This window comes from Populus trichocarpa, chromosome 4 (assembly GCF_000002775.5).
Source record: "Populus trichocarpa isolate Nisqually-1 chromosome 4, P.trichocarpa_v4.1, whole genome shotgun sequence".
Lineage (NCBI taxonomy): Eukaryota > Viridiplantae > Streptophyta > Magnoliopsida > Malpighiales > Salicaceae > Populus > Populus trichocarpa.
The window spans coordinates 10978181-10992827 of NC_037288.2; the positions used below are offsets into that span (position 1 = coordinate 10978181).

The 14647-nt window shown below is 33.0% G+C and overlaps 2 protein-coding genes across 4 annotated transcripts; one reads left to right on the top strand and one right to left on the bottom strand.

The window, feature by feature from the left end:
* The first annotated feature begins 1067 nt into the window (after nt 1-1067).
* On the top strand, nt 1068-2504 carry LOC7480588 (probable methyltransferase At1g29790). Its single transcript, XM_024600117.1, has one exon. It carries the CDS (start codon nt 1068-1070, stop codon nt 2502-2504), a length of 1437 nt encoding a protein of 478 aa, XP_024455885.1.
* Nucleotides 2505-2576: 72 nt separating this feature from the next.
* Nucleotides 2577-9072, bottom strand: LOC7480589 (uncharacterized). Of its 3 annotated transcripts, none has more exons than XM_024600069.2 (6): nt 8729-9071; nt 7929-8310; nt 7385-7581; nt 6800-6944; nt 5462-5615; nt 2577-3068 (listed from the first exon to the last, which is right to left on the bottom strand). In XM_024600069.2, the coding sequence occupies exons 1-6, from the start codon at nt 8770-8772 to the stop codon at nt 3052-3054; spliced, it is 939 nt and encodes a 312-aa protein (XP_024455837.1). In that variant the 5' UTR covers nt 8773-9071; the 3' UTR covers nt 2577-3051. The 3 variants fall into 3 exon arrangements, with proteins under 3 accessions (XP_024455837.1, XP_024455836.1, XP_024455835.1); XM_024600068.1 differs by lacking the exon at nt 2577-3068 and adding an exon at nt 3103-3583 and having other exon boundaries at nt 8729-9068; XM_024600067.2 differs by lacking the exon at nt 2577-3068 and having other exon boundaries at nt 3103-5615; nt 8729-9072.
* Between the last annotated feature and the right edge of the window lie 5575 nt (nt 9073-14647).

The following is a 14647-nucleotide window of genomic DNA, read 5'->3' on the forward strand; positions in this document are numbered from 1 at the left end:
CCCTAGGTCACAAGCAAGTGTTTTTTTTTTTTTTTTTTTTTTTGTTTTTGCTTTTAATGATATTCAAGTAATTTTACTATGTAAAAAAATTGAAGAAAAATTGAGCTACCCCTTACTAAATATAGAATGATAAATATACCTCATGAAAAGATCATTTTACCTTCCAATACTGTTCAATTTTCAATTAATTTTTTTTATAAAGAACAAAAATATCATTTTACTATTACAATCAATATTAAATCAAAGCATATCTACAGTTTTTTCCCATCATGATTTAGATTTTTGCAATTAGTTTTGGAGACTGCCCCTAATTTTCTCATAAAAACGGTGACGCATCACTCATCATCTCTTGTTTTTCTTAAGTGGCTATGACACGTGGAACTGGTCCCGTCCAAGCGAGGCTTGGCCCGCATCCCATCCCACTTTCCTTTCTTCTTCTACTTTTGTTTTTCTTTCTTTTCCATTATTTATTATTTGCTCAAAATATTATTTTTCTCAATAATTAATAGTTATTTTATGATTTTTATTAAACTCATTAACTACCCTTCCAATGTACGTTGATTGTTATTGACTCTTCTAATTTATTTATTTTTAATAAATAATAGTTGTATGCCTTTTTTATTGATCAAAACTAAACACATACATACATACATACATACATAAGATATATATAAAATCAGACATAAATACATACATGGTGTTAAATATTAAAAAAAAAATTAAAAAAAAAAAGCAATTAATATTGATTTCATTCTGATACAAGCGAATGAATAGTAAATACGAAGGGCTTGTAACACTGGGACAGGGCGTTGCTCTGTGCTCAGGGTTTTTAAGCCATGAAATCAGCTACTTGTATTAGTTTAACACTATCCAAGATCAAGAAACTTGCCTCTCACGTAGTTTAGTGATAGTAATGTGTGAAATGAAGAATCTAGGGAAGATAAAAACATTAAAATAAGATTAACATCAGGATCTGAGCCTGTAATTTGTCAAAGAGGAGAAGAGATTGAAATCAAAATGCAATCTTCTCAAGGCAATTCTAGGAAGAAAGAGACTCGTCTTAGAAGATGCTGAAGAAAAGCAGCTCAAGGTCTCTACAATGTCGTCCTGGAGGCCTTCTTACAATGCTATGTCCTCTCTTGCTCATCAGCCTCCTCACAGTTGTCATCTTGAGTTCCGATGTCTCTTATCTACACTTCTTCGACACCAACACTTTACCTCACTTGTTCTTCGACACCAGCCCGAACGATATCTCACACAGCCCTATCGTTTTGCCCTATTCACTTCATAGCCAAATCTCCAATTTGCAGACCCAACTAGGAGCCTTGCTTGGGCAGCTTCACAATGAAAGCTCAGAATCAAAAGTAGCAAAATTTTCTGATCAAGTTCTGCGCATAGCCGTATCAGTGGACAAGCTTGTTAACAGCCTCTCCAGCATATCAGGCAATGCTCCTGCTAGTGGCGATGGAATGAGCAGGGTGGAAGAAGATTTAAGTGAAGCTGGGGAAGGTGAAGATCAAGAACCACCTGGTGTAAAGGTATTCAACACAGGTGAGCTTCATGAATATACCTCTCCAAAACTCAACAGGCCAAGCGGCAAGAAGAACTTTCTTGGGGTGGAGGCAATCAGTCCTTCCATTGGCTTAACATGTGCCCATATGGCCACAACTATAAAGCGTTTCATGAGTTACAAAATGTATGGTATGTGCCCAGATGATTGGGACTTGGCTCAAAAGCTTATTACCAGTGGATGTGATCCCTTGCCCAGAAGGAGATGCTTGTCAAGAGCATCTCCAAACTACAACAAGCCATTTCCTGTGAACTCCTCTCTTTGGACCCAACCTAGTGATGCTAACATCTTGTGGAGTCATTATAAATGCAAAGGCTACTCGTGTCTTGTTTCCAACGAAACAAGAGGCAGAAGAGGCTTCTTCAAATGTGCAGACTGTTTCGATCTTTCGAAACGGAGATGGGAGATCCCAACTAACGAGTCTGTTTCAGCTGAGTTCACCATTGATCAAGTTCTAGCATTGAAGCCAAGAGAGATTCGTATTGGACTTGATTTCAGCCCCACAACTGGCACATTTGCTGCACTTATGAAGGAAAGAAATGTTACTATTGCATCAGCAACCTTAAATTTAGGGGCCCCTTTTAACGAGGTGATTGCACTACGAGGCCTCTTGCCTCTGTATCTATCGATTGGATCAAGATTGCCATTCTTTGACAACACACTCGATATCATTCATTCTACTCTCTTCTTGGATGGTTGGATTGGGAAGGAACTTCTCCAATTTGTGTTGTTTGATTGGGACCGTGCTCTTCGACCAAAGGGGCTCCTCTGGGTGGATCGTTTCTTCTGTTCGAAAGAGGTCATGAAGCTGTATTTGGATGAGTTTGAAAGCCTGAGCTACAAGAAACTACTATGGAGAGTGGTACCAAAGACAGATAAGGATGGAGATGAGCTTTTCTTTTCTGCTGTTCTGGAAAAGCCTATTAGGCGATGAGATTGCCAAGATACATATTGGCCTATGAGTGTAAGTAAATGATAATAACCCTGTTGGTTAAGGCATGATGAGTTCATTAAATCTCAATTCTTATTATCCATTTATCTTCATTGCTCTCTAGAAATAAGATGATTAAATCAATATGGATGTTAAGCATTTCCTTCTAACATTAAAGTGCAAAAATTACACCTTCATTCATCAGAAATTGAGCACTTTGTTGCAACACAATCCATCATTGCCTCCTAATTCTCCAAGGTGGAAGCTGGCAACAATTGATTTCTGCAAGCAGATGCACGGCATGTTAACTGCTGTAAACAATACCTGCAGTGAACTGCAGCATCTTTGGCAAGCTTTCGCACTAAGCAAGTCTGAGGCAACTGCTGTAAACAATACCTTCAGTGAACTGCAGCATCTTTGGCAAGCTTTTGCACTAAGCAAGTCTGAGGCCTAACGCATACGGATGATATTGAGCACAATTTTCCCTTGCTGGTTTCTCTCACTGATGATATTGCAGTAGCGAGCGCTTAAATCACCCGAACCCAAATAACTACCATTTTGAACAACCTGCAACTCTTGCATGAAACCAGAGGACCAAATATTGGCATTGAATTCAATGAGTAATCAAACTTTATTATGGAAGAGATTTTGTTCAGACATACAACTGTTTCAGCTAAAACACTTATCTCTGTGGTCTTCCAGATAATGCAAAAATAATTCTGTTAGTTCAAAATGGAAAAATCACATTATAATTGCATCTAGCAAATATAATATTTTGCTACAAGGATACACCTGCAGAGCATCTGATTGACTCATTTATCCTAACCTTGCATTCCTGGATTAAAAAGTCTTCAAAATATCGTAACTAATCCAGATTCAATAGCCATGAGGTTGGCTCCTCAATAGTATGATAATGCTAAAGACCAACAATGCTGTATCAGGGTTATGAATACAAGAAAAACTCTTCTGCATGTGTAAAAAAACCAGTTCCAAAGATAACTTGATGGAGCCAGCTTCAGACCCAAATCTCTACATTGAGCAATAGCAGGTTCACATCTATTCATCCTTTACACACAGCCGCTCTGAATGGAGAAAAGCAAGGTATCCTCAAACTTAGCATATTGGAGACATACAATTATATAGCAATTAAAACATACTTGCATAGAAAAACAAAGGTAAACAACAAGCAAACTAATAACAAGATCACAAACAAAAATAGTCAAGCAGACATGCAGTCTGATAGTAGATAGCAGGTCCTAAATTAAACCAACTGAACAAATTTATCAAATCAAAGCCCTCCAAAAGTGAACTGTGGTCATCATCATTGAAATTGCAAAAACAGGAGAGGCCTGGGTCACATATCAGGGCATTGTTAACAGACCATTCAAGTACCTTGTAGGTAGCTCTCAGCCAAGAAAAATCTCAAACTCTCGAGATGTATCTAAAAATTATGCTAGAAGAATAGGTATATAGTTAAATTTTGGCAACTTCTCCAATAATTATGTTAATATGCACACATTCTTAGCGTCCACTCAGATATTTCCCTTACTTTAAGCTATAAAATGGTCACCATAAATGAACTAAGAGTTTTGACTTCAATAAATAGGCAAAAAGAAAAAATGGGGCAGGTCAAAGGTTAACTATATAAATCACTACTCCCTCAAGCCCATAATAACGTAGCGTTTGGGAATGTGGCCCAATCGCTGTTTAGCAAAACTTTGAAATTTTTATTTTTGCTTAAAATTATTTTTTTTTAATGTTTTTGGATAGTTTTGATGTACTGATATCAAAAATGAATTTTAAAAATGAAAGAATATTATTTTGATGAATTTCCGAACAAAAAAGCACTTTAAAAAAGCAACCACTACCACAATATCAAATGTTACCTGAGTGCACATCATAGAAAATATTTTAATTTATTTTTTAAATAAAAAAATCAATTCAAACCATATATGTTTTTTATATTTTATAAGTTGAGGTTTAAATGTTTTCTCAAATTTAAAATATGGGACTGATTTTTTTCACGACATTCTAAGCCACCGCTCATCTTCTAGGCTTGAATTTATCATAGAAAAAGAACTAATCAAATGAACTTCAACTTGTAAATAATGTTTAGAAAAAGAAAGGGATGAAGAAAAGGTAAACATCATTTCATGAAGCACCAACACCAGATGTCTTAACTGATGATCTTAGCTACCGACTTCCAAGAAGCATCTTTTGACCATATCTGAGGTACTACAATAGAGCACCAAATCAGCTTTCAAGCATATCAAATACTGATTGCACCAACTTTTTACTTGAATAATTTCAATTATAATACTTCCATACAACTTATAGACACCCAGTGACCAGCTTCTGGTTTCAGAGTTCTCAAATGTACCAGCTCTTGAGGAATGCGGGCCTCTCCAACACTCAAGTTCAGCATCCAGGCAGTAAAGGCCCACAGGTACATAACAGATATAGAAGCCATTTGATTCATCCAGTCCATTAAGCTTCCCCCATGCACAAGTTACAAGTTATACTTTGATGATGGTATGAATGGATATTGTATGTTAAGCTAACTGTAAACCCTATTTAGTCAGTATTCAAATGAGTGACAATACATTCCAAAGAATAAGTGCTCAATCAAGTAAGAACACAATATATGAAGCTAAAACTTAATTCATTCTGCTCAAAATATGCCAAATCAAACAGATTCCAAAATACAATTCACATGACCGGAAAAAAAAGACCCCCCAGAATGCAGATACAAGGTTTAGGCCATTCCAATAGGAGCTAATGGGACAAGGAGGGAATTTAGAGGGTAGATTATGAAATGCAGCCAACTACTTGCAAACCATATTGTTGTTTGAAGCCCCAAAATCAGAAATTAACAATGTTAAAATTCTCACATAATAATCTCATTGTATGAAAAAAGATATACACAACACCAAAGGTGAAAGAGAAGAAGGAATGCATACTCAAATATTCATAGGCCAATATCATTGTGGTTCCCCATGCTGACATGCTGACAAATCTGGGACCCAACCCTCTGTAGAAGCCTGTCCAACCATCATCCCTAATCAAGTTTGTAACAATTTGTCTTGCAGAGCTTCTTCTTTCATGTCCCATCACCTAACAATAAAAACAACAAAGTTATCAGAAATGAAGTGTGTGTGTGTGTGTACAAACAGAAGACTAAAACCAAATAAGATAGAAGCTCCTTTTAAGCTTGGTTTACAAGAAAATCCCCATTAAATTCAGAATGCAGGATGAAGAATTTAGAGAAAATCTTGTGGTTGTAGGCCTAAGCCCAAAACTTTATCATTGCGCCAAGCAATGGCCTCTGATTTACTCTTTTCACAATACTTTTTTCAGAAAAGACTTCAGCATTTATTTCAAGAGTATTTTATGAGCTATATTTTCCTTTTTCAATGATGTTTTTCCATCAAGTTATAGAAAAACAAGGATGTGAGCTCCCAAAAATAGGCAAGGGTTATGAATAAGTGTAAACCCAATAGTACGAGCAGAACTGATAAAAATAAAAATCAACCAAGTAAGCAGAATTGAAATATATATTAAAGAAAACAAGGAACTACAACCTTATAAGATAGAAGCTTCTTTTAAAGTTGAATTACAACAAAATCCCCATTAAATTCAGATTGCAGGATGGAGAATTTAGGAAAACCTTATGATTGTAAGTCCAAGCCCAAAACTTTAATATTGCATCAAGCAATGGCCTCCAAATTTTCTTTTTTCCACAATACATTATCAGAAATGACTTCAGCATTTATATGAGCTATATTTTCTTTTTTCAATTATGTTTTTTGCACCAAGTTAAAATTCAAGCAAGGTTGTAAATTACCCAAAATTAGGCATGGGTTATGAAGAAGCATAAATCCAATAGCAAAAGGAGAAATGTTAACAAAATAAAAGTTCTCATCTAGTCCAGAAAAAAGATTTATTTGCAAGTAGTGGCATCAAAAGTACTAGGAAATTTGAAAAAGAAAAAATGAGGGTCAGGGAGGTGAGAAAACACTGCAGATAATTATTCAATTGAGTGAGCCATACAGAAAATGGTAAACATTAAGTCGCATAGCCAACTGCCAAAAAGTCTAGCTGGAAACTTAAGCTTCATGTCTTTTTATTTGACAGAGTATTTGAAGCTAAAACTCACTGTAATGCTTAGGATTTCTCTTCCAAGGTTACATAGGTACTGGTTTACAGGTTGTCTGTGCACTTAAAACATGATGCAAAAGGAGCAGAAAGAAAATAATGAAACAAGGCAGTGGTTAAACCTTAAGTAGGTTTAAGGATACCTGTAAACGAGTCTTAATTGTATCTAATGGGGTTGTGATGCAGGAAGCTGTAGCTCCCGCAATAATTCCTCCAGTAGCCTGAACTAGCATTATAGTTGACTTGCTAGGAGCAGCTTCCTCACGATCAGTACCCTGGCCTAAAAGCCTGCCCAAAACAATCAGCAACTTTATCAGAAAAGGTTGAGAATGCACAAGTTCACAAACAAGATTTTGATTACAGCCGCTAGTACTTGTATACTTGTGTGCATGCAGCATAGCCACCTGGTGCGCTCCAAACCCAATAATGAGTAGCCATAATAGCCAACTCTTCATGACCTCACAGTGCTTCTGTCTGTCTATAACCACTATCAGTATTCCTATGTGTCATTTGACATCAGATAAGCATACATTCCAGAAACTTTTCACTGGAGTTAGGATGCCCTCCTCACGGTAGAGGACATTGAGGATTGAGGAAACTCAAATATATTATTAAGAAATTCCTTTAGTTCAATCTAGATCCTAAGTCCCAAAACTAAAATCTAAAGGCAAACCAATGCCTCTCCAATGAGAAGACAGAAAAATAAGCAAAGTCATCTCATGTCTCACCTCCAGATGATGCGTTGGCTTGAGCCATAACTCGCCCACCATACAGCACTAGATGGTGAATAAGTCATGACTGACAGACCAAACCCCCTGTAAAATCCTCTGATGCCATCGGTCCTTATAATCTTGCGTGCAACATCCAGACCCCCATTATACTTCTCATGGCCAGAATATCCTTGTACCATCAACCTTTGGCTAATCTGAACAGAATCACTACAAAGAAATTCAGCATTTTTATTACCTTTTTTTCTCTCTGGGGAAAAAGAAAAAAAAAAGGGATGATGGGTTTGTTAGATGCAAATCCTTATGAAGTAAGTGATCGTAAATGTTGTGCACCAGAGGTCATATGATAATGCACTAACATTTTGCTTCATGGATTTTATTAAAGACATAAATTTATGAATTGCTAGTTAAAAATTAAGGTTGCTCCTACATAACGTGAAATTCAAACCACAACGAATAGATAAATAAACATCCCTTGGAAGCTCCTTTTATTTTCCTCATTTTTACAATGGGATGAATGCTGAAAAGAACAAGAATCACATACCAAATCAATGGGAACAAAGACAGCTTGAGAACAAAGAGACGCTGCCATGCCAGCAATACCATTTGCTAAGGCTGCTTGTGTTGGTTCAGAGAAATTAAATGGCTCAACCATCTTGAAAGCAGTCACTTTCGTGGTCTCCAATGCAGTAAGAAAGATAATCCTAGCAGGAACTGCACCAGTGATGACAGTACCAAACCCTCTGTAGAGACCAGGAACCCCATCTGTTTTCAGTATGCCTCTAATAACAGAAGATGCACTTTTCTCAACACTATCCCTCGTAGCAACCTGAAGTCTAGTTTTTATAACAGACACTGGGTATAAACCAACTGTAAGCCCAGTAAATATTCCCGCTCCCACAACATAGAACTTAGACTTATCGAGCCTGCAAAATAACAGGTAGTGGAAATAAGCCAACTAGAGATGAATGAGCTATACTGTTTAATTATTTTTAAATTTTTTTTTTTTCAAATCTGATATTTCCCATCATGAAAATCTTCATTATTATCACAAATACTCCCTAAACCCACTTAAAAATGAAAAAAAAAAATGAAAATCAAGTCACCTTACAATTCGTTTCAGGAAAAAAAACCGAAACCTAGCTCATCAAGCTGGTTTCTCGGTTCCTCAAATCATCCATAATAAATGCACAACGATTCAAAAACATCTCATATTAGTGCCATAAGGGAATGAAGCAAAAACCTCATGTGGGTCTATTACAAGGTTCATTTTCCCGGTAACAAAACAAAAAAGAAGAGCAATAATCAATCCATGATAAAAGACGAAGTGAAAAGGTAGTTTACTTGTCCCAGTTGATCTCGGTCTGGCCAAGTGATGATGCTGCCATTTGATTTGATGCTATACTCTCTCTCTCTCTCTCTAAAAAAAAAAAAAAAAGCTGGGAAATGAAATCAAGAACGTATTTTTTTCTTTAGTTTTTCAAGTTATAGCGAAAAGATATTCAGTTTTGAAGGGTTCTTTGAATTGATTTGGTGAAACAGCTACTCAAAAAACTTGAAACCCAAGAATTGGGGACTTTTCTTTTCTTTATATATTTGTTTGTTTGATTTCTTTTCGCGAAATGAATTGCAGTTAATAAAAACTTGGAGATCAAACAAAACAATTCTTTTGTTTTATTGACTTGAGAAAAAAAAAAAGTGTACTTTTCTCTTTAAAATTTTCAATTGAGCCCGACGCGGCTTCATGTTAGACGACAGGAAATTAAATTAGGTTTGTTTTTGACGGTGACTCCTCGAGTTTTTTTCGAACCGCCAATCTTATTATGTTTTGAAAGTGATTTTTAAAAAAATAAATTTTTTTTATTTTAAATTAATATTTTTATTAATGTTTTTAAATTATTTTAATGTGCTAATGTCAAAAATTATTTTTTTGAAAATAAAAAAAATATTATTTTAATATCTTTTAGAATAAAAAACACTTTGAAAAACAAGCGCTACCACACTTCTAAACAGACTCGACATAAATAGAAGCTCTAATTATATAGATTAGGTTCTTATACGTGGGTCACCCCTGGCGAGGCTGATTTTTTTATAATATAAAAAAATATAATGTTCAGATATTAGTAATATGATTTGGTTCATCTATGTTTAAATATGTTTTAAAAGTATTGATTATTTAAGAAGAAATATTAAATTAATATTTTTTATAATTTTAATTTGTTAATATTAAAAATAAAAAATAAAAAACACATGTTTGAAAAGTACACTGTACTACAATATCAAATTCGCACTTAAAGAAAGAAAAGAAATCAACGACTCAAGTCATAGACCCTATTAGATCTAATAAGATGAGTTCATTTAATTATTTAACAAAAAAAACCAACGAAAATTAGTGTACCGATTTTTTTTTCTAAAAAAGTGACAACGATGTACAAAAGAAAAAGAATGCTTGTAAAAAATTAAAAAGTTAAATTTCAAGATAACTTAATGTTAAATGATGAAATTAAAAAAAAATAACAAAATAATACGTCTCGAGTCAACCTGAGATATCATGAAAAACTCGCAACCCAGATTATTAGGTCACGCCAATTTCATAAAAAAAAAATTGAAAAAAATAATAATGGTAAATTCTCAATAATCCAAATATGTAATTAGGGGTGATCATTTTCGGTTCGGTTCGGTTTTTACCTATAAAAACAACCAAACCAAAATTTTGTAAAATACAAAAAATAAAACCGAAACCGATTCAAACCGACCGGTTTCGGTTCGGTTATTTTATATTAAAAATCAAAACCCAACCCGGTTTTGGTTCTGTTCGGTTCGATTTTGGTATTGTTAAGTTTGGTTTGGTTATTTTATATGAAAAACCAAAAACTATATTATTTTTTGGGGCGTTTTCAAACTTTCTAATGGGCTTGGTTTCAGTTTGGTTTGGTTTTTTTTTGTTTGATTTTTTTATTTTTTCGGTTCGGTTTTTCAGTTTCAAGCTTATGAAACCGAAACCAAACCAAACCAAATATTTTTTTAAATATTCTAATTGGTTTAATCGGGTTTTTTTCATGGTTCGATGTTTTTGGTTATTTTTTTTGGTTTAATTATTTTTTCAGTTTTTTTGCTGATCCCTATATATAATGATGAAATTGAAAAAAAAAAACTCAGTTAATAAAAAAAGTCCCAAAAAATAAAACACCTACAAACCTAGGTAAGACCGTCAAACCTAGGTAAGACCGTCAAACCTCGCGAGTCAAATCATATAAACTGGATAACCTAACAGAGGCAAAATGAGAAAAATGACGAAGTTTAAGTTTTTAAAAGAACCCAAATTTAAAATGACAAAGCACAATTATAGACTCAATGATAAAATTAAAAAACAATTAAAATTTCACAAAAAAGCCAAGAAAAAAAGTTAAAATAAACAAATAAGTACTAAAACTGAAATATCAGTAAATGAGAGGATAACTCTGAAACTTTAAATGGTCAACTCTAATGCCAGGGGGAGGAGAGAAAAAATAAAAAAAAAGGTTGTCGACGATACACTTTCACATAAGACATGTGCACCCCACATGAAAGGAGATGCCTTGATGCTTCCAATATCATAACAAAAAGCTATTATTTGGATGTAAAGAGATACCGCACGCACCACCAAAAGACCATAAACGCCTCTCACCTATTGGCACATGCCAACCAACTTTGGTTCTTAAATTGTATTTTATATTTATTAAAATACCTAATTGTCTTTTTAGTCAACTTGATAATAACTAAAAAACTAGGATGAAAAATACAAAAAAGCCCATGGATGCCAATTAAATAAGCTTATTCCAATTAATTTAGTCATTTTACTATATTTTTAAAATGAAAAAAAGACCTGATCATTTTAATAATGACTAATAAACCTTGTAAACAAAACCTATATTACTCCTAATAACCAATTAATCGAATCTTTTGAAAGAATAAAAATTGATCTTTACACTATTCCAATTAATAATGAATCCTCTCATAATAAACAATGTTTTTTCCTCTCTAATTAGCTTTTATTAATTTTTCTTATTTGATTGTAAGTTTTCAAGGTAGCTTCAATGATTTTTATTTATTTTTTATTTTTTCAAAATCAAAAGCCCAAACAATATAAGTACTTAACTTTATATATGATGATTCTAAAAATAATTTAAGAAATATAGATTTTGGCATTAAGTTAAGGTGGATTCATTGTCCATCAATATTTTAAAGCTTATGTGACAAGTCTTTCCAACATGATTTCATGAAGGAGATGAGCTAATATAATTTTTTATGCAAAAAATAAATAAATGTTCACGTGTTATTAACATGTTTTTTTAGTAGACAAAAAATCTAATCATGAACTCAAAATCTAATGCATATGTTTAACAAAACACACTAAGATTTATATGCGCAAATAAATACTAAGTCGTGAAGTTAAGAGACATATATAAATAAAGCGAAGTCAAAACTCGGTTTACTAAAAAAAATAGTTCAAGATGACATTTTTTGTAACATTGAGATAATAAAATCTTAAAACAACTCGAGTTAACTTATTAAACTCGCGACTTGGGTAATGAACCAGACTAGGTTTAATAATTTCTTTTAAAACAATTATTTATTTAATAATAGGACAACAAAAGTTGAAGCTTGCAGCAAAAAAAATCAAATAAAAAATGATTATGATGAGTTACACAAAAAGAATGATTTCTAATAAAAAAAACAAAATATTTGTATGATCTTAATTGAAAACAAAATAAAAATCAAACTATTATGAATAAAATAAATTCTAAATATATTTGTACTTAGTTTAAATTTTAATTAAAAATGTACAAAATATATTTTTAATTAGTTTTTTTTAAATAAATTTAAATTGTTGATAAAAGGAAGAAAAACAGCCTAGAAGGCTAGTCTATATGGCCTAACGGCTAACGCTTAAGCCTTAAAAAATAAGCCAAAGTGCATGGGTCGACTAACACATACCCCCACACTTGGGCCTTTTCTTCTTTTTTATTTTTCAAGTTGTTCATTCACCCAATTGTTGTTTTATTAAAAAGAACAAAAATGACACGTCGTTTACTACATCAAAGGACTCGTCATCACTTTGTCTAGAATTCAATCACTATTGGGTGGTTGAAAAATCCGGGGAGGAGTTTCGGGACCTAAAAACCATTTTTCAACCCTTTTTAACCTAAACACATCTAATAAATACTTTTAGAACAAAAAAAAATCAATTTAACAATATTAGAAAGACCAAAAAATAACCCATAAACACGAAATCCAACAAGGAGAAATTTTCTTGAACTAAAATGTTTATAGTCTAAACTAAAAAGACCAAAAATAAAATTTGAAAAATCCTAAAGGCTTTTGTTTTTCAAATGTGGAGACTAAACGTTAATACAAAAGAAAAAGGTTTTGTTCCGCATTGTTAATTTTGATCTTTTAATTAAATTTTATTTTATTTTTGCAAACAACAAAAATAATTTCTTTCTCGCAAAATCAAGTATCAACTCAACATCAAAATAATTTTCAAGACCAAAATAACATTTTAGAAATAAAATCAAACAAATAACAAAGCACAATATCTGGTAAGTATAATATCAAAGGACTAAATAAAAAAAATGAAAAAAAAAATTGGAGGACAAAAAAAAGCAAGTCAATTAATATTTAGATAATGATTATCATTTGCTTTCTATTCCTTTTACCATTAGAGTGTCAACCTTGATATTTAGATGACCAAGTCGAAAAAACTTCAAATATATTTGAATCTTTCCATAATTATTTAATAGTTAGTTAATATTTTTTTAAAGTTTGGTTATTCCATGGTTCATGTGTTCCTACAAAACTAGTCCTTTTCATGAAATAATGGAACCTCTATACTTAAGTTATAAAAACATAGACAAACATGTAGTGTGTAAAAGGATAAGAAAAAAAAAAAAGATGATGTTCTGTTTTAGGTTATTATATGTCGATGTATGTATTATGATTTATTGTCCAATTATCCTCTATATTTGGTTATGCTTGGGTATTTATATATCTTAAACCATAAGTATTTGCGTTATAGGCCCTAAGGTTATAAACCTACTCATAGAGGTAATTATAGAGAATAACTACTTCACCGTGAACAATAATGCAATTAGCTTGTTGGGATCAGTTATTCATGGAGGCACCTATTCTATTAACTTTTGAGACAAAGCTTTCAAGTATACGTCATACTAATAACTTGTAAAATTGATAATTTAGATTAGCGTCATACTGATAACTTGTAAGATGACAATTTAGTTGATTGGTTGCATATGTTAAACCTCATCTGGTATGACATGTCTGTTAAAAAAGGAGAGTTATTGTTTTGAATGAAAATGAAGAGCATATGAGCTTTCTTAGCATTATTGGGCTCAATTAGCCTTTTTTTTCTTCTTTTTTTTATATCTTCCTCTTCCTCTCTCTTTGGTTAGGTCATCATCAAGCTCAATTAGGCCTTTTTAAGGACTAAATTGGAGATCTAATATAGAATAAAGGATTAAAGCAAAAAGAATGAGAAAATAGCATGTACACAACGACTACCATCTTTTGGCGGGGTATGGGGTTGAGTTCAACGAGTAATAAGGGTCTTCTTTGGTGTCAATGGCTTTGTTTATGGAACCAAATTTTCTTGTTTTGTGTGTTATATTATCAAAATCATGGTAGAGCTCTAAAAACTTGTTTCTTTTTTCTCTTCCTTTCTACCTTGATTTTCCCTTCATCTCTTCTCTTTCTTTTCTGTCCAGTTAGGCCACTGCTAGTTGATTGAGCCTTTTCTTTTTTGTTTCTTCTTTGGTTAGGCCATTAGCCTAATTATTAGTCGGTTAGGTCTTTCCCTTCATCATTTATTTTTTTCTCTTTCTTTGATGTCCAATTATACTTTTTTCCTCCTCTTCCTTCTCTCTTCTCTTTATCTTCCCCTTCTTTCAATTGCCTCGTTAGGCATTTCCCTTTTTTATTCTTCTTTTTCCTTTCTATTCTCTCCCTTTTTAGTTGGTATGCTCGGTTCCATAACTATTTGGTTGGGTTTTTCTTTTTTGCCATGTCACTAGAGAAAATATTTATTACTTGATTTTCTAATTCACGAGATTTTCTGTTATCATTGTTTCCTGGGGCGATAGAGGTATATCACCTTCACTTTGGGTGATTCCCCCAATAGCTATAATATTCATATTCATACAATGATTTTCTAGAATGATTTTTAGAGCTTTTATGGATTCACCTTGAATTTAAACATATTTATTCCGA

What these genes read in the sequence shown, in the direction of transcription:
- LOC7480588 (XM_024600117.1), top strand. Translation starts at nt 1,068, where the DNA reads ATGCTGAAGAAAAGCAGCTCAAGGTCTCTACAATGTCGTCCTGGAGGC.
- LOC7480589 (XM_024600067.2), bottom strand. Translation starts at nt 8,772, where the DNA reads ATGGCAGCATCATCACTTGGCCAGACCGAGATCAACTGGGACAA. An exon ending in AGCCAACGCATCATCTGGAG is followed by an intron (nt 6,945 to 7,384) that starts GTGAGACATGAG and finishes TGTTTTGGGCAG; the next exon opens with GCTTTTAGGCCAGGGTACTG. An exon ending in CAATTAAGACTCGTTTACAG is followed by an intron (nt 5,616 to 6,799) that starts GTATCCTTAAAC and finishes TTTTATTGTTAG; the next exon opens with GTGATGGGACATGAAAGAAG.